Raw genomic sequence first — 25,448 nt, 5'->3', positions numbered from 1 at the left:
AACATGAAAGCAAGTATATGATGGTTTTATAGCATAAAGCATGATCATAAAACATGAATGAGGAAAAATTACATTATTTTGTCCATTCTTTTACTGACTTTATTATCGGAGGTGGTGTCGCCGTCGTTCCCTTGTTGTACGGCGCATCACATCTAATGTCTTGTTTGTCTTATACGATCCCGAGATCTCCAGCTGTCAGGCATGACAACTGCATTAACACTTTGTAATAGTTTAAAAAACAAATTGCTCATTGATGGTTTGTAATGCCAGTTGGGTCCTTTTAACCCTTTTCTTGTAATGCATGCTCTTATTTAGTTAAAACTTTATTGATTTCTGGTTGGGTCCTTTGTAATGCTTTGTTTGTGATGCTCTAAAATCTTGAATGATTGTAAAGACAGTTTTGCTCGATCACTAGACAGTTTATAATTTTGTGATTGCTATGAGGATTGTATAACAAGTCCAAGACCAAAAGATTCAGAAAATAGCCTCAAAGTCCATTTCCGACGCTTCCGCCGGCCTATGCCAAACTGACATTTCAAAAACAGTGGGGGGATGAAAATTGCCTCTATCAAAGGAAGAGTGTGAGGTTTTCTGACTTTTTCAACGCCGTAGAGGCAAACTGCAAAAATGTTAATTCCAACTACGGCACCTCTGATGGCCACCCCCAAGTAACGGATTTTTTTCTTTAATTTTTTTAGTTTTTATTTTTATTTTTTTTCAAATTTATAAACATTTTGTCTTATTGAAAAAAAAAATTAGGATCATTTTTATCTTTCTGTTGGTCTTGAAAAACTTTGACATGTTTTAATAGTTTGAAGAAAGACATTGACACAATTGGTAGTTTAGAGGAAAAAATATTGACAATTGAATAACAATTTGAGAAAATGTGTAATTTTTCCTCTTTTTATTTTTATTTTTTTTAAAGATAATTATAAAAAAGCCCTTCAAACTGCTGACCATTTTTAAAGTAGCTCTATAAACTATCAAGTGTACTAATATGTGTCAAAATATTATTATAATACTCTCGCCACCTGACCCACCTCCAAGTACTATATATATATATATATTTTTTTTTCCTACGCACACCAAAATTTTACCTACACAATCTCAAACTTTGAAAACAACAAAAGACTTGACAATTTGAGACGGTATCAGTTCAAAAACCACCTAATTCCACGTTGTTTGGAAAAACCACCTACCAATATCGATCTTTTCAAAATTTACTACCCAGCTAGCCATCTTCAAAACACAGTACAAGCTATATTTAATCATCCTCTTAAATTATTTATCCGAATTTAAAAAAATTCAAATAAATAATTGTAAAAAACTACTTATAAAACCCACTTGACCGGATAAATAGTTAAACATCATAATTTTTATTTGATCAGATAATTCTCATAAATAGTCTCTCACAACCGCCTGTTTATATTCTCTCAAATTCAAATTCAAACAAATAATTTAAAAATATCATAATCCGTACATGCCAGCATAGAACGATTCCAACAGAGTAGAATAAGGGATCTTGCAACACCTACTTCAACTCACGGGCCATTTTAACATATCTGACATCCTACGACCACGAGCCATATAAACACAAGGGGGAAAAGTCCATGTACTTGGTCTTTGTACACGCCCTGTTTGGAAGCCGTGTGATCTATTTTTTTTTCTTGTTTTTTCATAACATTCACAAGAAGGATTCCTATTAAGAGAAATAGGAGGTGCACTTTCAAGTAAATCAGGGTAAATCAGGGTTGCTGATTATCCAGTGTCACTAAAAAACTGCAACACTAAGAACCTACAGATTCAGAAGAAGACATCAAAGCCGTTGTGTAAAACCATTAGTTTTTCACCAATTTCTTCTATTGATAGCAGTTCACAAATAAAGCATTATGTCAATAATCCCCAGCAGAGAAAAAGCATTTGAAAACTTCTCCAAGCCAGGAGAAATATAAGTCCAACAAATGAAAGGAAAACAGAGTAGCAGACCCTGAAAATTAGGCATTTACTCTTATTTTCACGGAAGTTAAAAGTCCATGTTGCAATCCGCTTATGCCTTTTTCTATATTCGTAAGCTCAGCTTCCTAAGCTTCTGCGTTCTGCATATCAGCGACAAGTCATATTTAAGTAATAGAACTAATTCCAAAATAACTCATCACAGTTAGTCCCAAGCACGATAGAGGATAGAATTTACTTACTTTTGATTCGTGAGACTCCACCTTATTCATCTTGGCAAACATGTTGCCATAAAACTTGGCCTGCTTCTTATTAAATTCCTTCACCTTATCCTTCAAGGTCTTGTACTCGAGCTTCACATCCCTGTTTCAACATAACAAAAGCAACATATCAGCCAAGTAAATTGAACAACTTAAGCTTCGTTTGTTTTGGCGTAAAATATTTTTTGAAATATTTTTTTTCCCATATTTTCATGTGTTTGGTACAACCAAAAACTGAGCTTCTTTAGTTTCAAAAAGAGCCTTTTTAGTTTCGGAAAATTGTTTCAATTTTTAAATTTTGTAAACTATTTTTTGACTTTGAGCCTCTTCTTCTCAAACTGCCAAACCGCGCCAGAGGTTGCCAGAAGTCACAGGACATTTTCCGACATCCCTCATTTTTTTACGAGCCAAATGCCAAAAAATATTTTCAGAGAAAAATGGTTACGCTGAAAATATTTTCTTCAAAACAACGGAGTATTAGTATCAATTTTGCTCCCTAGTTTGGTATCTTAGTCTTTAGCTATCATGTACAAAGAATCAACCTCCGAATGAGACCTATTCAAATTAGGAAGTTTTGAAATTTCATGAAGAGAAAATTAAAGGCTATAAACTAACTAGTAAAGAGATTGCATATACCTATTGTCAGGGTCGATTTCAAGAGCTTTCTTGATATCAAACTCAGCTAAATCCAAGTCAGCTAGCTGAATATATGCCTGAGCTCTTCTGTAAAGAGCCTTAACATTTTTACTCTCAAGCTCTAGCACCTGCAGATTCACAAGCAATCAAGTCATAAACATATATAGCCTAGAAAACAAGCCACAAAACGTTGAATCAAAATCTATTAACCTTGGTGCATAATTTTTCAGCCTGATTGTATTCTTTTAACTTCAACTTGCAAGCTGCATTATTCAGATTGCAAGCAACCTTCACTGCCTTGGCCTGCTTTTTCTCCTCATCACCAAAGGAAGAATCGTACTCAATGTACTTCACAGCCTACACAAACGAAAGATAATATTAGTTGGGGGCATAACACAAAAAAGAACATTGAAGAGAGTAAATTGCTTGGGGTCCTTTGACACGTTCCTCATTCCATATACCCCATATACCTTCTCATATCTCTTGGAAGCCCTTGCATATTTACCAGCCTTGAACAATACATTTCCTTCTTCCTTCTTTTTAAGAGCAGCTTCAATTTTCTCCGGAGTGTTCATATCCCATGATTCCTTCTCCTGAAAGAAACCATTAGAATAAATTTGAAATCAAGACCCAAAAACATAATTGAATGAATCACAATATCTATACAACTAAATAGAGGCCCACACTATGAACTAACCTTGTCAAAAGATACCAGCTCAGCCTCATAGAACACAATTGAGTTTGGAGGAACCACAGACAACTCCTGCTTGGACTCAGAGGAGCCAAAAGCATATTCCGGTGCAATAGTCAACAGTGCTACCTCACCCTTCTTCATTGTAATCACAGCTCTATCAAGCCCATCAATAACTTGCTCTGACCGACAAATTCAGTCCACAAGTCAGTCAACACACAGCAAAAGCAAACGAAACTGATGACCAACAAAGGGTTACTCCAGTAATTTTTTTTCTTCTTTTTTATAGGTAATCAGAGAAATTTTTAAAAAAGTGTAGGCACGCCTAAGCATGCAGTAAGTATACAAAAAGACAAACAGAAAAGGCAAGAAAAACAAGAAAAAGAACCTGCAAAGACCCAACCACAACAGAAATCCCAAAACACCCCAGCAAAAACCAGCCCAAAAACCCTCAGCGATATTGCTCCAGTACTTACCATCATCTGTCTTGAACTCAAACAGCTCGTCTCCTTCATCATGACCTTTCCTCAAAAATACTGTACCATCTTGCAGTTTACCAATCAATTTCACTGCCAGTGCAAATAAAGGAACTTGTCAGGAACTGGACAGACTACAGGAGGGAAAACTACATTCTTATTTCTAAAAATTCTAACACTAACATCTGACAACAGCTCCATCACTAGGACGATCGTAACCCTCTCCTTCTTTCAAGATCTTCTTAATAACCTTCTTGTCATCAGTAACTTCTGATACAGTTTTCCATGATACCAACTCCAGTGTTATCTGTAGTGTTGCATTTGGAGGTACTGCACCTTCATTACCAGAAGCTGGCTTACCCTTTTCCCCAAATGCATCTGCAACCAGAAGCCAATAAAATAAGAAAAATTGCACTGAAACAATTGGCTCCAAACAACCAAACTTTAAGAATACAACTTACATTGTGGCTTCACTGTGAGAAGCACCTTTTCCCCATTTTTCATTGTTTTAACAGCCTTGGACAACGCAGGGCAGAAATGACCTATTCAAAAGTAGTTTTCATTAAATAGGTAAAGCCAACATCCATCCCACAGTATCATTGTTTCATAAAAGTACAAAGAACATACCCTCTTTGACAGTGAATTCTACTCCGTCCGATTTTGCAATGGGTGTTCCATCCTCAAGGCAAGCTTCATACTTAACTGCAATCACAGAAACAAGGGATTATCAGTTACAACGATATCATTCAAAGAGCAAAACAATAGAATAGTTTCTAAAAAACCAAGCACATAATAGAAAAGTACAACATACTGAACACTTCATCAAGGTCCTTTGGATTCTCCCACTTCTCTCCTTCCTTTAGAATCTTCTTAAATATTCCACCATCCTTACATATGTCCTTGACACTAGTCCAAGACAGCAACTCAACATCGAATTGCAAAGTGGCACTTGGAGGAATGGTTGGAGGAGAGCCAGGTTCACCATAAGCTAGCTCAGGAGGAATGGTGAAAAGAGCATTTTCTCCTTTCTTCATAGTTTTGATACCCTGGTCCCATCCTTTAATTACTTGTCCTGCAACCACATCAAAAAATTTATGTCAAACAAACATCACTTCACCTTAAATCTCTCATCTTTAACAAGCAACCAACGTTATGACATCTTATAAGAATCAAACAAAGACCTAAACGGAGGGGCCAATCTACCTAGGCAGCAGTCGAGTAAGCTGTAAAGCAAATTAAAAGCATTCTCAAAATTAATTTGCTACAAAGTGGGAGCAAACCAGAGCGAAAGACCAAGATGAGAGACAACAAAGGATATAGCTCCCGGTACACTCATTCACAGGAAGGTAAATGCTCAGTAACCAAAAAATTAGCAACAATAGAGATATTTCAAGTTCTAAGGGAGATAAACAAATTTGTAGGATACAACTGAGATTAGAAAGGGGAAATGCAAAGCACAATGTCTGTTCAAAGAGGTATGTACACAAATCCTTGATCATAATTAACTTTATTTCCCATCAGATACATGTTAATTGTGTTGGAAATTAATTATAAGGGAACAAATGGGATTTGCATCTCAATCTCCGTTGCAAGAGATCCTCCCCTGATTCTGTTACTTTAAAGTTCATTCCATATAGAATTTACGCAAGCATTTCCAGATATCCACAATAGACATCTCATCAAATGCTAAACAAAACTGATCTTAGCAAGGAAACAATTTGAAACATGTAATTAATCAATCATATTAGCCTAAAAATTCCTATTCAGAAACCGAAAAACAAAAGGTTCACCTTGGCCGAGCGTGAACTTGAACGGCGTCCCTCTATCGCGGCTGGAATCGAACTTGGTCCCATCGAGCAGAGTTCCCGTATAATGAACTGAAAAGAAGCATTTCAACAAACAGAGAACAAAAAGGCAAAAGAAGAGCGAAACATACAATGGAAAGAGGAGCGTGAAGAGTACCTTCGACCTCGTCGCCATTATCGGGAGTGTCCCAGCCCTGGCCGTCTTTGAGAAGCTTCTTCTTTAAGCCCTGCTTGCCGATCTCCTTCTCCTCGCCGACCTTGAGAATAGGGCCCTCGTCCGGCAGATCCAGATCGTCGTTCATCATCTCCTCCGGCGGCGGCATGTCGAAATCCTCCATTTTCCCACGCGCTAACGAATATCAACGGCTCTAGAGAGAGAGAGAAAGAAGCTATAGACTGCGAGTGAGCGTTGGAATTGGGAATTTTATGGCGTGTAGAGTGGGGAGAGAGAGAGTTTGGGCTTTCTTCTTCTTCTAGAGTGTTCCAAAGGGTTTTAGTTAAGTGATAAACGAGAAAGGGATGATTCGATCAAGGGTCAAGATGGTTCCAGAATCCAGAGAGAGCGATTATTTTTGCCTCGACTTGTGTGAGGGAAATTTTGGGACTATTTTAGGAAATTCTTGAACCAACGAAGGTGATTTGTGATAAATTATCACTTATTTTAAAATTTTTAATTTTTAACTTAATACATAAAATATTTAATTAAGAGTATACTTTCCTTTATGAGATATGATTTCATGCTAACTTTTCACATAACTAAAAATACAACTATCCTATATAGTAGGAAATTATAAGTCCTTTGAAAAAGAAAAAAAGAAAAATCACAACTATCCTATAATTTCCTTCTACATAGGATAATTGTGTGAACGAGAAATGTTAGGAGTACTTACAAACTATTACAAAAAAAAGTTTACAAACTGACATAACATGCATGTGACATTTTATTAACAAAAAAAAGTTAGACACGTAGGATTCCACGTCCAAACTAAATCCAGGTGGACACCCGTAGCTTCCATTCCCAAAGACCATGAACATAGCTTCCATTCCCTAAAGCCATGGACAGCCGGCGATGGGAGCTTGGGACAGATGGACGACCGGCGAGAGGGGAGAAATCCCCAGAGAGGATGGCGTGCAGGCAACCCGTGATAGGGGTCAGGAGTTTCTGAGATCCAACAAACCCACGCCGGTGTGCATGGGTTTGGTTGGTCCTTCCGGAAACCCAGATTTGGCGTGGGTTTTGTTTGGTTGAGAGATCCTGCTGGTGTGGGTTTCGAAAACCCAGATCCGGCTGGTTTGGTTGGTTCAGACTGCCGGCCGGCGACCGAAGCTCAGGAACAGGACATGGAAGTTGACGGCCGGCGGCTGGAGGGGAGAACGACGACTGGAGGGGAGAACGATGACTGGGGGAGAGAAGGGTATTTTTGTGATTTAACATTTACTCCATGTAGGATGCCACAATAGTTTGTAAGCTTCCATTTGTAAAGGTTTGTGAGTACTCCTAGCATTTTTATGTGTGAAAAGTTGAAAGAAAATCATATCTCATTTTTACACTCTGTATCATGACTTCTAAAAGTCACATTGAAAGCCTTGTTTCATGGGATTAAATAAGGCACAATACAGACGCCGGAGAGCTTAAGCGGCTAAGCCCAACTATGGTTGGAGAAGAAATAGTTTTCTAACTGAAAATAAAATAAATTAAAATAAAGAAAATGAATAATAGTTTCTAAAAAATTTGGTTCCAAAATAATGTGTCACCATCTATGTGATCTATTGTTTTAGTAAATAAAGACATATGGTGATGGATGATGATATGGGAACCAAATTTTAGTGTGAAACTTATGAACTTTCAAAACGCCTTCATGTGTCTTTTTCTCCTAGTATCAATAAAAGTGATGCACCTTTTGTTCTCGTTCATTCTGATGTGTGGGGCCCTTTCTGAGTGGTCTCTTTTTTTGGTTATCGGTGGTTTATCTCTTTTATTAATGATTTTTCTTGGACTACATGGGTCTACATGTTAAAAGACAAAAGTGATGTGTTTTCTGTGTTCTAAATGTTTAACAAAATGGTCTAGACTCAATTTAGTACAAAGATTAAACTTGGAAAATTGATGTATGTGATGGTTGTGTTTAAATGTGTGTGTGCATTTGTTCATAATGGCTTGTTTAAGCATTGTCATCTTCTTTGCACACTTTCTCACAAGCTTGAGGAAACTACATGTGCTAGTTCGGTTAAACACTCGTGTAAAAATATGGTTTACCCAAGTTCAAATTGAATCCCACAAGTCGAACCTAGGGCCTAAATTTTCATTGCATCACCTCTTTCAATGGCAAGCAAAATAAGATCAAAGATCAAATGTTTATCAAAATTGTAAATAAACATAAACTTAAACTTAAATTTTTTGGTTTCAAAGTTTTTATAGAAACACCCATAGGATTTCAACTGTAAAAGGTTTTCTTGGACAATTGAAGAGAAATGGGTATTTGACTTTTTGTTGAAGCCCACATAAAGGGTTTGACTTTTGTGGAATTTTGTGCATTTTGGTAGTCATTGTGAGAAACAATTTCAGTGCATCGAGGGCTATGATATCACTTGTAACAGTTCAGGAGATTTGTTTAGGGAAATTTGAGAATGAATCAGGTATGTAATTGAAACTGAAATGCAAAAACAATGAACTGCACTGAAAAATGGCAATTCAAGGAGCCAAAACCTCCCTTATCCAATTTGACTTTACAACCAACTGAAAGCTCTTTTTTTATTTTTATTTTTTTATCTGCTTTCCTATTTAACTGCTTCCATACTGGTAGAACCATGCTCGAAATTGCGTTGGAAAATATAACTTTTGTTTATAGGAAAAGCTTGAAAGAGGTTTTTTTTTTTTTTTTTTTTTTTTTTTTTTTAACAAAAAGACCTCATTTTTAAGATTCGTTTGGATTTGTAATTTCAAAAAGTGTGAATTTAAAATAACAACTTTAAGATGTGCGATTTTAAAAAGTAATTTTTGAAAATACAGTTAAGCGTTTGACAAAATCATAATTTGACATTTAAAATTGTGTTTTCAAATTGCAAGCACCCCATTGCTTGCAATTTGTGGAGTGCTTGCAATTTGACAAAACATATTTTTTGTGTTTTCAAATCGCAATTTTTTAAAACATAATTTCAAACGATTTACTTTTTGTGATTGAGTTAAAAATTGCACGTTTTAACTACAAAATCACAATGTTAGACGGGCTCTTAGGCTTCCCCCAAAACATAGATTTTGAACTTCTTTTTTAGAGATCAGAGTACTTTATAAGATTTTTACCAAACGGATTCATTTTTGATTGACATAGTTTTTTATGTATTAAAAGCAATTTTTAACTCCGTAATGGAATCCCAAACAAACTCTTAACCCCCCCTCCCCAGGAAAAAACCAAGGCCTCCCCACTTTAATGCTTGAAATACAGAGCTGATGATTTTTATTAAAAGAGAGTTCTTACATATCAATCTCTTATCTATCTCTTTTACAAATTCACCATTGAATTCAACGGAGAATTAACCCATATCTTGTATAGAAATGAACAAGAAACCAACAAAAGATGGAAACCAAACATTTCTCTTAAAAAAAAGAAAAAAAGGAAAAAGAAGAAGAAGGGGGCATATGCTTCCATATTAATAATCTCTTAGTGCTTAAATATGGTGACTAGTTAAGGCAGAGCCACTGCTCGCCCATCAAACAAGAATACTTGTAATTTCATGTCTAGGAATCAAAGCCAAGCAATAAGAGAAAATGAAAAGACTTGCATTATAAATATTCTATCTCAAAATACAGAGACCCTGTTTTAATTTTTAAGATTCAAAACCAAATGTTTTCTACGTTCTGAAAGCAAAGTAAAAATCATTGTTTTAAGATAACAGAGTCACATAAAACTTTGGCTAAACCATTAATCCTCTGTTCACAGCTCAGCATCATTTGCTTCTCCTCCACTGGACTTTTTCCCATTCACTGCAACAAGCTCTGTTTCAAATATTAACGTTGCACCACCTGTACTTCCCAAACAAATACATAAATTAACATTTTTTTTTGTCAATAAAAATAAAAATAAGAGATGCAACAAAATATTGAGAAAAATAAAAGAGAGGTTTTTTTTTTTTTTTTTTTTTTTTTGATGAATAAGAATACAAAAGAGTATTTTTGGTTGATTGTTAGTAAATATACATAAAGTTTTCAAGCATTAAATAACACCATATTCACTTTTATACAAACAACATTTTTATTTGAATAGAAGGTACGTATCAAATTATCTGTTGAAATGGTTCTAAAGAAGTTTGTAAATGCATGATCCCTATGTTCAAGTTCGAATTTGATGGAGGACCATGGCAGTAACCAAGGAAGACCTATAAAAGGTGACCCAAGACTAATTCCAAAGCATTAATTTGACAAAATACTGGATGATTTTGAAGTTACTGGGGACACACACATAATTATAATGGTTCCCATTTTGAGGATAATCTGATGCAATCCTACACGGTGTGATGCCGAACAGCCTTAGGAGATGCCTAGGTTTATCTATCATTTTTCTTTTTTTCCTTTGAATTTTCTAGCAATTTCCAATTAAATTCCAGCCAATTTTTCGAAATATTATTAAAAGCGTAAAGCGCCTTCAAGTATACAGAAAGTATACAAAAAAAAAACAATTAGCTAGTAGCCAAAAAACAAAGAAATTATGACAACTAATCACCAAAGGCGAAACAAAAGCACCTGTCCTAACCTCAAAACTTTTGTCGTTCATTTTCCTCCATATAAACCACAAAAGGCACGAAGGCACAATTTTTCACACAGTAGCACTCTAAGTACTATTGACAGTCTACCAATAAGCATACAAGTCGACTACTTGTCTAGGTATAATCCAAGACATACCAAATTGACTAAAGAAAACATTCCAAGTGGCACAAGCAATCTCATAATAGAGAAGAATATGGTCCATAGGCACCCTATTCTTTTTACACATGCAATACCTATACCACAGTGACGTGCTGCTTCTTGAGATTAACCATGGTAAGGATCTTACATAAGGCCACAGACCAAGTTAAAAAGGCCGCTCTTAAAGGAACTTTAGTTTGCCAAATACTTTTTCGTGGGAAACGAAAGCCATCATTACAACCCAGAACACTGTAGAAAAATTTAACACCAAACAACCTATTTTTTTTAGGGGACCTACCATAGCTTGTTTTCACTTTCCTGTCTCACGCTAACTAAATACAACACCTTGAAGAACAAGGCAACAACATCCACCTTCTAATCATAAGCTGCTTTAGCAAAGCTTACGTTCCATTAAATGGAACCACCAAAATCCTCAAAGAGAACCGCAACAGAAACATCCTTTGCACAAACAATACCATATACATCTGGAAAGGCTTCCTTAAGGACACTAACCTCACAATAGGTCATGCCAAAATCTAACATTGAAACCATCTCCCACCTCAAATCTGGTATGACTTGAAAACTTCATCCAACTCCTCCTAATATTCTTCCACAACCCTATCCCATACGCCCAAGAGGCTCATTAAAACACCACCTACCCCATGAACTTTCAAATTTAGAGTACATCACCACTCTCCACCAAGCTTCTCTCTCAAGCCCATAACACCAAAGTCATTTTCTTAAAATAGCACAATTGAACATCAACAAGTTCCGAACCTCCTTTAAAGATTGGCAAACAAACCTTAACCTAGCTTACCAGGTGATATTTGAACTCTTACCTAGTCCACCCCATAGGAAATCACGTTGAAGCTTCTTAGTAAGGTAAGCAATACTCGTGGAAAGAGGAAAGAGAGACATGAAATATGTAGGTGAATTGGATGGTGTGCTCTTGATAAGGGTAACCCTAGAACCTTTAGACAGATACATCATTTTTCAACTAGTCAAACGGCACTCTATCTTCTCAATAACACCGTCTCAAATATGCTTGGCCTTATAGGCGACCCCCAACGGTAGGCCAAGACACTTCAAAGGCAGAGAAGAAACCCTACCACCCAAAAGACCAGCCAACCCATCCACATTATCAACATTTCCCACAAGAACTAATTCTGATTTAGTTAAGTTTATCTTCAAGCCGAAACAGCTTCAAAACATAAGAATAAGCACCACAAATGGAGTAGATGATCGATCTAGGTCAGCCTCACAAAAAATCAAAGTATCAATAGCAAAGAGAAGGTGAGAGATATCAATCCCACCAACATTCCTTGTCCCCACAGAGAAACCAGACAACAAACCCCACTCATTGCAGCAAAAAGCATCCTACCCAATGCCTTTATCACAATGACAAACAATAAATGAGACAGAGGGACCCCTTGTCTCAGGCCATGAGAGCTACTAAAAGAAAACTTGTGGGAGTGTCGTTCACAAAAACCGAGAAACAAACCGAGGAAATAGAGCACCATCTCCCCCCAAAACCGCACCTCTTTGGCATGTACAACAAAAAATCCCAATTAACACAATTGTAAGCATTTTCTAAGTCCATTTAGCAAATAACACCCAAATCACCGGACCTTATTCTACTATCAAGGCTTTCATTAGCAATAAGAACAGGATGTAGGATCTGCTTACCTCGGATGAATGCATTTTACGACTTAGAAATAATATTCTCCAACACCATCTTAAGTCTATTTGCTAGAATCTTAGCCATAATTTTGTAAATGCCACCCACTAGACTGGTCGGACGAAAGTCCTTGGAGTTAACAACCCCTGGGATCTTCGGAATTAAGGCGACAAATGTCGCATTTAGGCTTCTCTCAAACTTACCACTATAATGGAAGTCACAAATGACCTTCATGATGATGTTCTCCTTTAAAACAACTCAGTAAGCTTGGAAGAATGCCATAGAAAAACCGTCAAGGCCTAGCACTTTGTCACCATTCATAACTTTCACTACCTCTAACACCTCTCCTTCCTCAAAATCTCTCCTCAACCAACTAGCCTTAGCCTCATCAATAGAATCAAAAGAAAGACTGTCCAACAAAGGCCTCCAATTGAACTGCTCAGTGTACAAGTTTTTATACAACTGGACAATGTGCTCGTTGATCTCCAACCGGCTAGTAGAAATTGTACCATCAATCAACAAGGAGTCAATGGAGTTCTTCCTTCTGTTGTTTGCAATTTTGTGAAAAACTTTTGTGCATTTGTTACCCTCCCTTAACTACAAGACTCTAGATTTCAACCTCCAACTCACCTCCTCTATGAAAGTGGATCTTTCTAGCTCACTCATAACTTCTGCCTCCTTCATACTCTCCTCAACACCTAAGGCTCTCTCCTCTTCAATGATATCAAATACATGTAGCTCTTACAAGAGGGTCTTCTTCTTCCTCTCTACATTGCCAAACACCTCCTCATTCCATCTCTTTAAATCAATTTTCAAAGCTTTGAGTTTGCCAGATAAAATTATGCTCAAAGAGCCTTGGAAATGATAAAAGTCCCACCATTGTTTCACCTTGTCCACAAAACCCTTAGATTTTAACCACATGTTTTCAAATTTGAAGGACCTATTACCCTTAGAAAGTCACCACAGTCAAGGCGGATTAAGAAATGAACTGAGCAAAGTCTAGGAAGCTTCCTCTAGGACACATCAAGAAACTAGGCTTCCCATGCTAGAGAGACAAGGAACCTATTAATGATGGACCAAGAGGGTGATTCCCAATTATTCAACCAAGTAAAAGTTCTGCCAACAAGATGAAGGTCCATCATGCCCTTATAAGAAATGAAGTCAGAGAACTCCACCATAGTTGGGCATAAACAAGCTTCTCCCAATCTATCACGGGGAATCAGGTAACATTAAAGTCACCCCCAATGCACCACGCAAATTCCACCAGTTGAGCATACTAGCCAACTCATCCAAAAAAAACCCTCTATCCCTATCAGAATTAGGTCCATAGACGCCTGCAAAAGCCAAGTGATTTGATCTTCAACGTTTGTAAAAGTGACAACCAATATGAACTCCTCCACACACTCGTTGATCTGCTCCACCACCCTCTGCTATCCCACATAATCAAAACACCACCTAAAGCCCCTCTATAGTCCAAACAACACCAATCGACATGAAGGCAGCCCCACAAACCACGCAGATCTGAATTTGCATATATATATATATATTTTGATAAGTAATTGCAAATTATTAAAAAGCGCAAAGAGGCGCAATCCTTATACACGGGAAGTATACAAGATAACCCCTAAAAGGGACGAACAGAGAATAAATTTAAAAATTCTACACAAGTAAAAACACTCAAACTATGATGAGCTGCTATCCAAAAATATAATGTATTGAGCAACCGCTTCCGTAGCTTCACCATAGAAGTCTCTACATCTTCAAACAGTCGAGCATTCCGCTCCCTCCAAATATACCACAGCAAGCACATAGGAGCTAACCGCCAAGCCTCTTTAGCATGACCACACCCAATCGCCTCCCCCCAACTACTCAACAACTCCAACACCGTTCGCGGCATAACCCACTCAACCCCAAATAAAATAAGAATGTAGCTCCAAAGATCCCGGGTGACCTCACAGTGAAGCAACAAGTGATCAATAGACTCCCCACTCTTCTTACATAAACAACACCACTCAATTACTATAACATTCCTCTTACGCAAGTTATTATGCGTCAATAATTTGCCCAAAGCAGCTAACCATACGAAGAAGGCCACCCTTGTTGGAGCCTTAACACGCCAAATATTCCCGGGTTACTGTTCACAGCCCGGCAATAGCCATCCAAACCCTCAGCTTTCCTTTTTGTTTCATTCCCAAATCTTACCCTTGCGTAACACCAATAAAAATCCTACATTCCCTAATATTTTTTTAAGCCTGTTTCCACCAAAACCCTAGACCTAGTTATCCCAAAATCCTACAAACCTCTGCTGGCAAATAAACCCTAACTAGCCTAAAGGTCCTTCATTGCTGCTGCTCCACACTAATGTTGGACAAATCACACATATTTAATTTATACAAAGGAAAACTTCCCTTAACCCCCCTGGACTTCCATCACATTTGCAATTACCTCCTAAATTTAAAAACTCTCAATTTAGTGTATTTATCTTTCAATTTCACCCCTCCGTTAAGATTTTCCATTAAATCCTAATGAAGGGGTGTCAAAATTTCCAAAATTTCACCTCATTTTTTTAGGGAAAAAAAATTACAAGGATTTAGGCGTTGGTCAGGATTTAATGGAATTTACAAAAATACCTACGCCTGATTCTTTGAATTTTTTTATGATATTTTTTTTAAAAACAAAACAAGAGCATTTTGAGAATTTTGACAGGATTTAACGGGAAATCCTAATGAAGTGATGAAATTGAAAAAAATTGAAAGAGGGATACACTAAATTGGGAATTTTTTAAGTTTAGGGGAGTAATTGCAAAAGTGGCGACAATTCAGAGGGTTAAGTGAAGTTTCCCCTATATTCAATAATGCCTACATATAAATGGAATACATTTTACTACTTTAACAGTTTAAAAATTAGAAATCAAAACTTATACACAAACATCATTGTAGCTTGATGGAAATGCACTGTATAAATTTCAAGTGGTTCTAGGTTCAGTACTTGGTGCTTCTATTTCTAAAGATGCCTTTCACAACTCAAAGCTCAACATACTCAGTTCGCAAAAACCTGGGCAGGTGGTCACACAGATTATTAAAACCATTGAGTCATACCCCACTCTTTTGACCACAATTCGTCCTATTAAAATTCAATAATCCAACTGACAGGGCTGGTCAAAAACATCTGATTTCAAAAGATATCACAGACAACCCAGGCTGTTCAAAAGGTCCATACCCTCTAATCACCTCAATGTGAAAGAGAATTCCTTCATATCACCACTAATCAATAGTAGTTAAACATTAATTATACCAAGAAGCAATAGATTTATATTGTAAGAGGATTAGAGACAAAATGTTACCTGGGATGGTTGGTGGCGAACCTTGGTCCCCATAACCAAGTTTTGCAGGTATTTTCAACTTCCGCTTCTCACCTACACATGCTCCCAGCAACCCTTGGTCCCACCCTGAAATGAAAAAAAAAGGGGGAGGTTTCAAGTTGTGCACAACAGTTACCAACAAAACAACCCTCACTATCATATGCCATTACGATTAAACAAAGAGATAGGCCTCATTTATGAACATTGAAGCTTAAGCAACAACTAATCCATATGTACGATTCAAGTAAAATGTCATCATATAACATCACAGGTGGAATAACCCTGACTATCTATGCTCAACTTAAATATAAAGAAATTCCACAACACTGCAAAATGAAAACTTTGGACTCTCTCTCCAATATTAAGGTCTTTATACACATTCAGGTTCTATTTCAGACTAAAATGTACCTTAGTAAGATATTAAGTGATTACAAGTCATTGGTCTTCATTGAAACTTTTGGATTTAACAAATATTTGATACCATATTTATGATGTTCAACTACCAACAACCCTAGTAACACTGGCATTGCTCCCCTTTCAACAGAGGGACAGTCTCCAAACCCCTTGTGAGAGAAAAAGTGGTGGGGGAGGGTCGCCCTTGTTTCATAGCCATTTGTGCCATCTAAGTCATTTTTGTTTCAAGCACACACACTCATGCACAGTCCTAATCTAAGACCAATAGCTGATGATTGACAGACCCCTTTCTCTCTAAATGACCAGGGTAATAATTCTAATGCCTGACAGACCCACACTGTGCTCGGATCAAGAGATGATGATAATGATAAATAAAAGGAAAGATATAGAGGATGCAGAAGAAATGGTTTAAGATTCAAAATGACCTATTATCATTCTGTTACTGTCCTTAAAGGAACACTAGAGATTTCAAAATAACAATATTGATACATCTGAGATCAAGAACATTAATGATTCGAGTTCAAATGAACCCAACCAATAAAACAGTAAAAACATCCAGAAAAACAATGATTTTTCTTTTTTTTTTTTTCTTTTTTTTTTTTTTTAAAAAAAGCATACCGAATTTCTAACACTTAACAGAGGAAGGTGACTATTTTTTTTTTTGATAATTAAGTATCATCCCATAAACTTGTAACGCTCAGGAGACTAAAGCAAGAATGTGATGGTATTGTATATTTCATGTGAACTTCTCTCTCTCATGGACACACAAGTATGATCATATTAAGGTGATGAAAGCAAGAATGTAAAAATGAAAAAAATTATATTATACACAACAGTATCCCTCCTGCATAGTAGAAGAAGCAAAAGATAAGGTCACAGTATATTCCCACTCGGGTGACTAGAGCGAAAATTGAAAATAAATCATCTTATGCATGACAAAACACCCCTCCCTCCCTCCCTTCCTCCCCCCCCCCCCCCCCCCCCCCCCCCTCTCTCTCTCTCTCTCTCTGAGTAAAAAAAAGGAAAAAAGAAAAACAGTTATAATGCTACCATACTCAGGTGACCAAAATGGAAGTGTGATTATAAATTATCTCATACATGTGATTATAAAAACAGTAAAAAACCAATCTCATTAAAAGCGTAAGACGCTTCTTAGTACACTGGGAGTATACAAAGGAAACACCTAATTAGAACGATAAAAGCGAGCAAGAAAGCTGTCAAAACTAAACGACAAATGGTGCACATAAGCTGTAGTCCAAAAGTACAACGTAAGGTAAAACAAGGACAAAATCTCCTCCATGGTACTTTCCAAATCCTCAAAACACCTATTGTTCATTTCCCTCCATAAACACTAAAAGAGACAAATAGGCGTAATTTTCCACATCGCAGCACTCCTTGGCCTTCCAGAGGACCACCAACAAGCAAACAAGTCGATAACCCGTCTGGGCAATAACCCAAGACATCCCAAAACGACTGAAGAGAGTACTCCACAAAACTGAAGCCACGTCATAGTGAAGAAGAAAATGATCCACAGTCTTCTTACATATATAGCATCTGTTTATCACAATAACATGCTGCTTCCTGAAGTTGTCCAGGGTAAGGATCTTGCCAAGAGACGCTGACCATGCAAAAAATGCCACCCTTGAAGGAGCCTGAGTGCGCCACCAAACATTTTTCTAGGGAAGTGACTACCTCTAGAGCAAGCCAATGAGTAAAAGGACTTGACTTTGAACAAACTTTTTTGGAGGAGACCCACCACATCTTGTCTTCACTACCCCTTTTCGCTTTAACTAAATGCAACGCCTGGAAAAGGAAGCAAAAACATCTACTCTTCCCAATTATGAGCCTCTCTAATAAAGCTCACGTTCCACTGGTTATAACCACCCAAAAACTCCAAATTATCCGCAACAAAGGCATCCTTCACACAAGCAATACCAAATATTGAACACTAGATAGTAGATATAAGGCTATAATATTACAAATTATTTGTATATTTGTTTCTTTGCTATTGGCAATTGGTAAGTTTCAAGGTCCATTGAGTTAGACAACACGCATCCCAGGAATTTTCAATTTATTTTTTTCCATATCACAGTACAAAACTGGAGGGTCTGGTCAAACCTAAGCTATTAAAGATTATATTAAAACAAATGATTTGAACTTTCATCAAATATTGTTTTACATACAACTCATTTATTTTACAGCTAAATTCTAATTTCTAAGTGCACATATCTAGCACATTAATATCCCATGTACTTTCCCTAAACTGACATTAAAAAGAAAATCATGGCCGCTGGGTTAACCCCAAATGCTGTATTCTTTTTTGATAAATAATTGAGATATCATTAAAAGCATAAGGCGCCCAAGATACAAAGAAAGTATACAAGAGAAACCACCTACTAGAATAAGCAAAAAGAACAAGAAAATCATTATAACTAATCACCAAAAGAGAAAAAAAAAAAAGAAAAAAAAAAGGCCGAATTCTATGGTAGAGAACATTGTAATAATAATTGGGCCACGGGAGACCTTACAAGGTACTGCAAAAGAAAGGGCCTGCTGATACAGCTGGGAGGAGAGGCAGTATCATAATAACACTTAAAAAGTATATATATGCTGTTTTGTCCAAAACTATGAAGAAACGTTCTTGAAAACCCATTAACAATTACATACAGACAAATACATGAGGTCCTTTCCATTAAGCCTGTGGGTAATGACAAGGTGCAAAAGCAGGCAACTCTTATTTCCCTCTTGCAATCAATGTTAAAGAGAACAGAGTAACAGCATTGAAATAGTCTTCATTCTAAAGGAAGGTTTTGTGTTGGCATAATGCGTTCTCCCTTTTAAAAATAGTAATTAAATGTATCCAGTAGTTACATTGTTCTCCCTACAATGTCTTGTACATTTTATTAACCACGTCCCACACAAATTTTTTCTTTTCTTATGATAACATGATAGAAAAGGCCTATGACCAGTACAATGCACAGATTCATAGCTGTACTTAAAATATTAAACAAGTAAAGAGGCATAGTTTCATGTCATGCAAAAGTTGTGTGAATCATCCATATTCAAATGCTTTCTACATGAACTATCTCCTTTTTGGCTGTTATACTTATGTCAAGTGACAGTTTTTATAACCCAATCTGTCTTCACAAAAACATCTAACTATTTGTAAGCCGGAGGAGTTCATTTTAGAATTTGCTAAAACAGTTAGAAGTCAGCACACACCTTTTATTACTTGACCGGTTCCAAGCTCAAACTCAATTGGGGTGCCCCTTTCGAAACTCGAATCAAAAACAGTTCCATCAGTGAGTGTTCCCTGCAAAGATAAGTGGCGACTGGTAACTATATTACAGTTATAGAAGTTACAACTGAACTATAGAGCAATTTCAAATAAATTCAACAAATAGTTTACTGTCATAAAAAAGAGTAAGAGTTTATTATGCGTATACTTATATATATATGTATATATGTATGTATAAGTACAGGAATTTCATAACTAAATATTTCTTATGATATTCAAGGACAATAAATATTTTTCTATCTATTCACCGGAGAAACCTAACCCTTACTGTTTACAATCAGTGTCATTGACTGCTAGCACTGTTCATCACACAGTGTTTTCTTGACAAGGGGGCTATGGGTTTTTTGCGCCTACCGATAATAGATGGAAGAAGGGTGAAGTGGGCTGTGTTTCACAGAGGAAGAGTTTTGAGATTAAGCATAAAGGGATTGGAGATTGAGGAATCTTTCTTTCTCTGTTAATTATGATTTTGAAATTCATTTTCTTGTAAAAAGGAAAAGGTGAAGCATATAGAAGTGAGGAACAGAAGGGAGAGGGTTTGCATGTGGCTTTGTGAATCTTAAAATCTATCTTGAAATGTACGTGGTTTAACTGATGTGGGAAAAAGGATGAGGGTTAAGAACTTTTTAAGGGATTGAAATGATGATATTGTGTGTTCAGGAAACCATATTTGAGATTATGTCTAGGGAAGTAGTGAGTTTTATTTTATTTTATTTTATTTTATTTTTTTTTGGGGGGGGGGGGGGGGGGGGGGGGGGGGGGAGGAGTTATATGGATTGGCTTCATTAGAGATCAGTAGGGGCTTCTAGTGGGCTTTTTTCTGTTATGGATAAGAGAGCAGTAGAGAAAATTGATGAGATAGTGGGCACTTTCTTGGTTTCTTGTAAATTCAGATGTGTAGAGGATCAGTATGTGTGCTCTCTTCAGGTGTTTATGGACCACATGCAGAACATGAAAGAAGCTTTGTTAGGGAGGAATTGGTGGAAGTTAATAGTGGGTTTCTGTAGTTCACTGGAGAAGACTAGCTTTTCCAATTGAGAGATTGGTAAGGGTTAGAACTTCAGTTGCAATGTGGGAGTTCTCAGACTTTATATCTGAGGAGGGGTTAATTGATATTCGATTAAAAGAGGTAGTACCACTTGATCAAATAATCAAGAGCTTTTTAACATGCCCATGTTTATCTTTCCTCCCAAACGGGTTCAAAGATTGTTCTGCTTGATCAAGAGTTTATTACCATGGAAAGGGGCTACTTTCACTTGGTCAAACCACCAATGGCGATCAAGAGTTTATTACCATGGAAAGGGGGTTACTTTCGCTAGGTCAAACCACCAATGGCTTACCTCGACCAGAAGCTAATTCACACCAAGAAACATAATAAATTATGATTTGTGATAAACTAGAAAGCCTCAATTATTTAAGGTTACAATTAGCCTTGGAATCATCAAGTATGTGGCAAATTAATCCTTGGCTATTAGAGTTAGTCTTGGGGTGCCTTTTATGGGTCTTCAATGGCTGCTCCCATGGTCCTCCAACTTTTTCCATGACTATTTACTACTATCCAAACTATTACTGGGGCCTATGTTTCTTTTAAATAATGATTAGGGAAGCTTCATTACTGAAGCGAACTTAGGTTGCTTAACCCCATCAATTCATTGGACAATTAGCTTAAGCTTACTCAAGTCCAACAAGCAAGTAATTTGATAACTCCTTCCAAATATTTAAAAGTTTTCCAGACAAAAATTGATGTAACACCTTCAAAGAATGTGGCTACTAGGAGTCAGAATTTTGATTTAACAAAACATAAAAGCAGGCAGTAAAATAGAGTAAAATTATACTTTTTTTTTTTATAAGTAATATATAACAACGTGAATTATACTTTACTATGTTGATACACAAAAAGTTTATCACTTCTACTATTAAGACATCTATCATGTAAGTAACAACCGGTTAAACACGCAAGCAAACTTACTCTATAGTGTACTTTGATTTTATCGCCTTTGCGAGCCTGAATGTCACAAGAATCTGGCTTATACTGCAAAAATAAATGACATAAGATTAGTAAGCAGAAAACATTATGCCAGAAAAATTGGCAAAAAGATATATCCAAACTATTACACTTTGTTTATGTACCAACCTACTCTCCTAGGTTCCCACAACAAGAAAGCCAGAATCTAAACTAGTATGCAATGATCTGTATAGATATAAAATGAAATACTCTTAGTGCTGCTATATGCGTATCTAAGTCATTATATCCTAATATATAAAAAACTATTACGCACTTGCATTAAATAAGAGATAAACATATAACACATGCATGCAGGTAAATATAATGAATCTTTTAATTTCATATATCCTTTTTATCTTTAATCACAGTAAACTACTGCTCCCCACACAGACTTGTACCAGGCCATGGACATTAGAAGTCCTTCATGCAAGGACCATGCAGGCTCTCTCCCCAAAACCATCCATTAAACAACTGTACCAAGGGGTAGATTCCCATAATCACCAACTAACCCAGGAAACGTCTGAAAACTAGATCCCACAAACACTCCCCCCTCAGACACATCCATTCCTCCCTATGACACTGCATATATTATACGCAATAAGTCAAACAGATCCTAGCACCATTTAAAATTGACTCTGCATCAACAAACCTTTTTCGGTTCACCCTGCAGAAGCAGTCACAACAACTCCCTTTTTAGTTTGCAGCAACCAGAACCACTGGAAGTTAGCAGCTGGAAACCTGCTTATCTATAGAGAAAAAAAAAAATACTAATTGCTGACTATTCAGGCAGCAGAAACCTATACTTGCAGCCATCTATCTAGACTTGGTCCAATTTATACCTATTAGCCTCTTCTATTTGGAGCCGAAAATTAGATTACTAATCGCTTGTTACCAGAAAATCAGTCACCACATATATCCTTATTGGATGGAAATGTTACCTTGCCCCTAGTCCCTTTCAGAATCGACCATGAATAAATAATTAAATTAATACAAGAAACTAATGGTATTCTGAGAGGGAACCAAATTTTTTCTTGGAATTTTATCCTGATCTTTACACCAATGCTTTCAAGTTGGCTAAGGATGTCATTAAAAGTGTTCAAGTGCTTGGAAACCTTGGCGCCTTTCTTAGTCTTTGACAGGTAAGAAACCACACGCAAAAGCTGTCTTTTCTGTCTTGTCATTCGACTAAAAGCAATCTAGCTCTTAACTCTTAAGGGAAAAAGGAAAAAATATTAATCAAGAACCTAGTGGCTGCATCTAGCTAGGCCTGTTGGTATTCCGTATGTCATTGATTTTGACAATTTTATTTGTTAAATTATCATTTATTCTAAAAGCATAAGCCGATAAAAAAAGTGAATTTAATACTATAGAGTCAAGGTTCGACTTCAGGACCTCCACTCTGATACCACGTTAAATCATCATTTAAGGTTTATCTTAAAAGCTTAAACTTATAATAAATGGTGAATTTAATCATTTAATTAATACTTTAACATGTTTGATTCAACGAATTTTACAAACTATTAGGACATTGGTTTAAAGAACAATAGCCTTTAAATTTTGGCACGATCTGTGGTGCGGGGATGTGGTTCTGAAGGAAGCTTTTCTTGATCTCTTTGGTATTGCTCGGGTGAAGGATGCCTCAGTTGCAAATAACATGGAGGTTTTGGGCAGTTCTACTCAGTGGAATGTAAGCTTTGTGAAAGAGGCGTATGATTGGGAAGTGGATGTCTTTGCTTCCTTTTTCCAGGTGTTGCACTCAGTCAAGGTGAGTAGAGATTGTGCGGATAAGCTCTGGTGGGTCTCTTCCAAGAAAGGTTTATTTAAGGTCAAGTCCTTCAGATCCTTAGCTTGCTTTGATAGTAGTGGTTTCCCTTGGAAGAATGTGTGGCAAATTCAGGCTCCTTCAAAGACGACTTTTTTTGTGTGTTCGGAAGCCCTTGGTAAGATCCTTACTGTGGATAATCTCAGGAAGCGGCATGTCATCATTGTGGACAGATGTTGCTTGTGCAAAAGAGATGGGGAATCTGTGGGTCATCTTCTTCTTCATTGTGATGTGGCTTACGCTTTGTGGACTAATATTTTTAATCGTTTTGGTATATCTTGAGTAATGCAGAGAAGAGTTATTGACTTGTTTGCTTGTTGGTGGAAATCTGGAAGGCCGAGGAGTACTGCGATTTGGAAGATGGTGCCTATTTGCATATTTTTGTGTGTTTGGAGAGAAAGAAATCTCAGATGTTTCAAGGATTTGGAGAGTTCCATGGAAGATATTTTAGCTTCGTTTTTTCATACGTTGTATCTTTGGACGGTGGCGTTTTTGTCCCCACTGACTATTAGCTTTGCTAATTTTCTTATTCGTTTTTCTATTCCTAGTTAGGTGTTTCCTTTTGTATACTTTCAGTGTACTAAGGGGCGCCTTACGCTTTCAATATCTCTAAAATTTACTTATCCAAAAAAAAAATTGTTTCTTCTAGTTTCTAATTTTTTTTTTTTTTTTCATTGTGTAGTGTTTAAATCATTATCCCAATGGTCCAAACGGTCAGCACATCTTGTCAATTTTTTTTTTTTTACTCTCTTTTATAGATAAACTTATGTTATGAACTTCATGGGAGAATCATAAGAGTATAAGATATAGCAAACCTTCTAAAAGACCCTATAACAAGAAGATAGCTTTTGGAAAATAACCATTGCTTATGCGTAAACTGGGAGCACCAATCAAACTGTTAAAGATCCATGGTTATCAATCAACTTTTTTCTGAAAATATTATAAGGAAGATGAAGAAAAGAAAAGGACAAATTTTTTAAAGAAGCCTATAGCTAAATTATAGCATTTTAGCAAATTATGATCGATCTCTTGTCACATTCTCCAAAAGATATTGGGACACAGACATGTAATAGTATTACTGATACCCTAATTGCTAAAAATACCAACCCCAACTTATCTCTAACTGTTTAAAGCAATGCACAAACAGAAACGCCATAATAAAAAATTTAAAAAAAAAAAAGAAAAAAAAAAAAGGAAAAAGAAAAGGGAGGCACTGTTTAACCGAGAACCGACTACATGCTTCCTTAATGTCTCCTCAATTTCCATTCTTAAACACAAAATTAAAACCATTAAGGTCGTAAAATCTTCAGAAACCCCATTACCAAATCAACCCCACTAACAAATTCATTGACCTAACAATTTCTTCACACTTACATATAATCACAAATCTACCCACAGCAACATTACACAATACACGCATTCTCATTATGCTAGCTCTCAAATCCACCACCAACGCCCCGTTCCAATACTATAAATCAACTCAAGTTGCAACCTCAAATTACAAAAAGAGAGAATCCAATAAATATAAACTCAGCACTTTACCTTCACACCAATCTGCAACTCAGTCACATCGCGGGACTTCGCAGAAACTGAATAATTAGCAAAAAAGAAAACGAACCCATCAATAAAAAATGTATAAAATCACAAACCCACATTTTGACGTAAATAATCAGATCCAATGCGTACAATAAGCCACACGAACCAAAACTAGTTATAGCAAGAATTAATTAAGGGTATCATTTCACTGAATAGCATAGTACCTAAGGTCGAAAGGAACATCAAGAAGAAAATCGGAGCGGCCTTCATCGCGCAACTCAAACTCATCTTTGGCACTCTCTGTGTGTGTGTGTGTGTGTGTCTCTCTGTCTCTTGCCCACTCTTAAGCTGGCTTTTATATTAGAGAACTGGTGCGACCATTTCTTCGGCGATCTGAAGGCACATTCGGACTTTCACCCATCTACATACTCTGTTATTGGTCCTATTACTCCATTACATGTGTCCATGTGAGAAGTATTTTTCTTTTTCTTTTTTTTTTTTAAAATTTTTTTTAAATTTTAAAATTTTAAATTATACTTGCTTTTTACATTCTTTTTTAAATTTAGGCTCATATACTGTCACCACATTTTCATTTACAATTTCAAACTTTAAA

General features: G+C 36.6%; 2 protein-coding genes across 2 annotated transcripts; both read right to left on the bottom strand.

Annotated features, from left to right (window-relative positions):
• Window positions 1-1,825: 1,825 nt before the first annotated feature.
• On the bottom strand, window positions 1,826-6,373 carry LOC133879980 (peptidyl-prolyl cis-trans isomerase FKBP62-like). Its single transcript, XM_062318816.1, has 13 exons — window positions 5,979-6,373; window positions 5,807-5,893; window positions 4,828-5,088; window positions 4,644-4,718; window positions 4,478-4,558; window positions 4,200-4,394; window positions 4,017-4,109; window positions 3,547-3,722; window positions 3,320-3,442; window positions 3,060-3,206; window positions 2,850-2,977; window positions 2,196-2,316; window positions 1,826-2,096 (listed from the first exon to the last, which is right to left on the bottom strand). Exons 1-13 carry the CDS (start codon window positions 6,157-6,159, stop codon window positions 2,082-2,084), a joined length of 1,683 nt encoding a protein of 560 aa, XP_062174800.1. The 5' UTR covers window positions 6,160-6,373; the 3' UTR covers window positions 1,826-2,081.
• Window positions 6,374-9,578: 3,205 nt separating this feature from the next.
• Window positions 9,579-25,221, bottom strand: LOC133879365 (peptidyl-prolyl cis-trans isomerase FKBP15-1-like). Its single transcript, XM_062317907.1, has 6 exons — window positions 25,060-25,221; window positions 24,842-24,888; window positions 21,442-21,504; window positions 19,397-19,487; window positions 15,743-15,847; window positions 9,579-9,842 (listed from the first exon to the last, which is right to left on the bottom strand). The coding sequence occupies exons 1-6, from the start codon at window positions 25,121-25,123 to the stop codon at window positions 9,754-9,756; spliced, it is 459 nt and encodes a 152-aa protein (XP_062173891.1). The 5' UTR covers window positions 25,124-25,221; the 3' UTR covers window positions 9,579-9,753.
• Between the last annotated feature and the right edge of the window lie 227 nt (window positions 25,222-25,448).

The sequence above is a fragment of the Alnus glutinosa genome, chromosome 10 (assembly GCF_958979055.1).
Source record: "Alnus glutinosa chromosome 10, dhAlnGlut1.1, whole genome shotgun sequence".
In the NCBI taxonomy this organism is placed as follows: domain Eukaryota; kingdom Viridiplantae; phylum Streptophyta; class Magnoliopsida; order Fagales; family Betulaceae; genus Alnus; species Alnus glutinosa.
This window is presented reverse-complemented; position numbering and strand designations above follow the sequence as displayed.

Bases quoted from the DNA above. Each gene is read 5' to 3' on its own strand.
- LOC133879980 (XM_062318816.1), bottom strand. From the start codon at position 6,159: ATGGAGGATTTCGACATGCCGCCGCCGGAGGAGATGATGAACGACGAT. The intron at 5,089-5,806 runs GTGAACCTTTTG...ATGTGGTTGCAG, and splicing joins CAAGTTCACGCTCGGCCAAG to GACAAGTAATTAAAGGATGG. The intron at 3,723-4,016 runs GTAAGTACTGGA...TTTGTCGGTCAG, and splicing joins TGAGTTCAAGACAGATGATG to AGCAAGTTATTGATGGGCTT.
- LOC133879365 (XM_062317907.1), bottom strand. From the start codon at position 25,123: ATGAGTTTGAGTTGCGCGATGAAGGCCGCTCCGATTTTCTTCTTGATG. The intron at 21,505-24,841 runs GTAAAGTGCTGA...TTATTTTTGCAG, and splicing joins AGTTGCAGATTGGTGTGAAG to TATAAGCCAGATTCTTGTGA. The intron at 9,843-15,742 runs GTAACATTTTGT...TGGGAAGTACAG, and splicing joins TTCGCCACCAACCATCCCAG to GTGGTGCAACGTTAATATTT.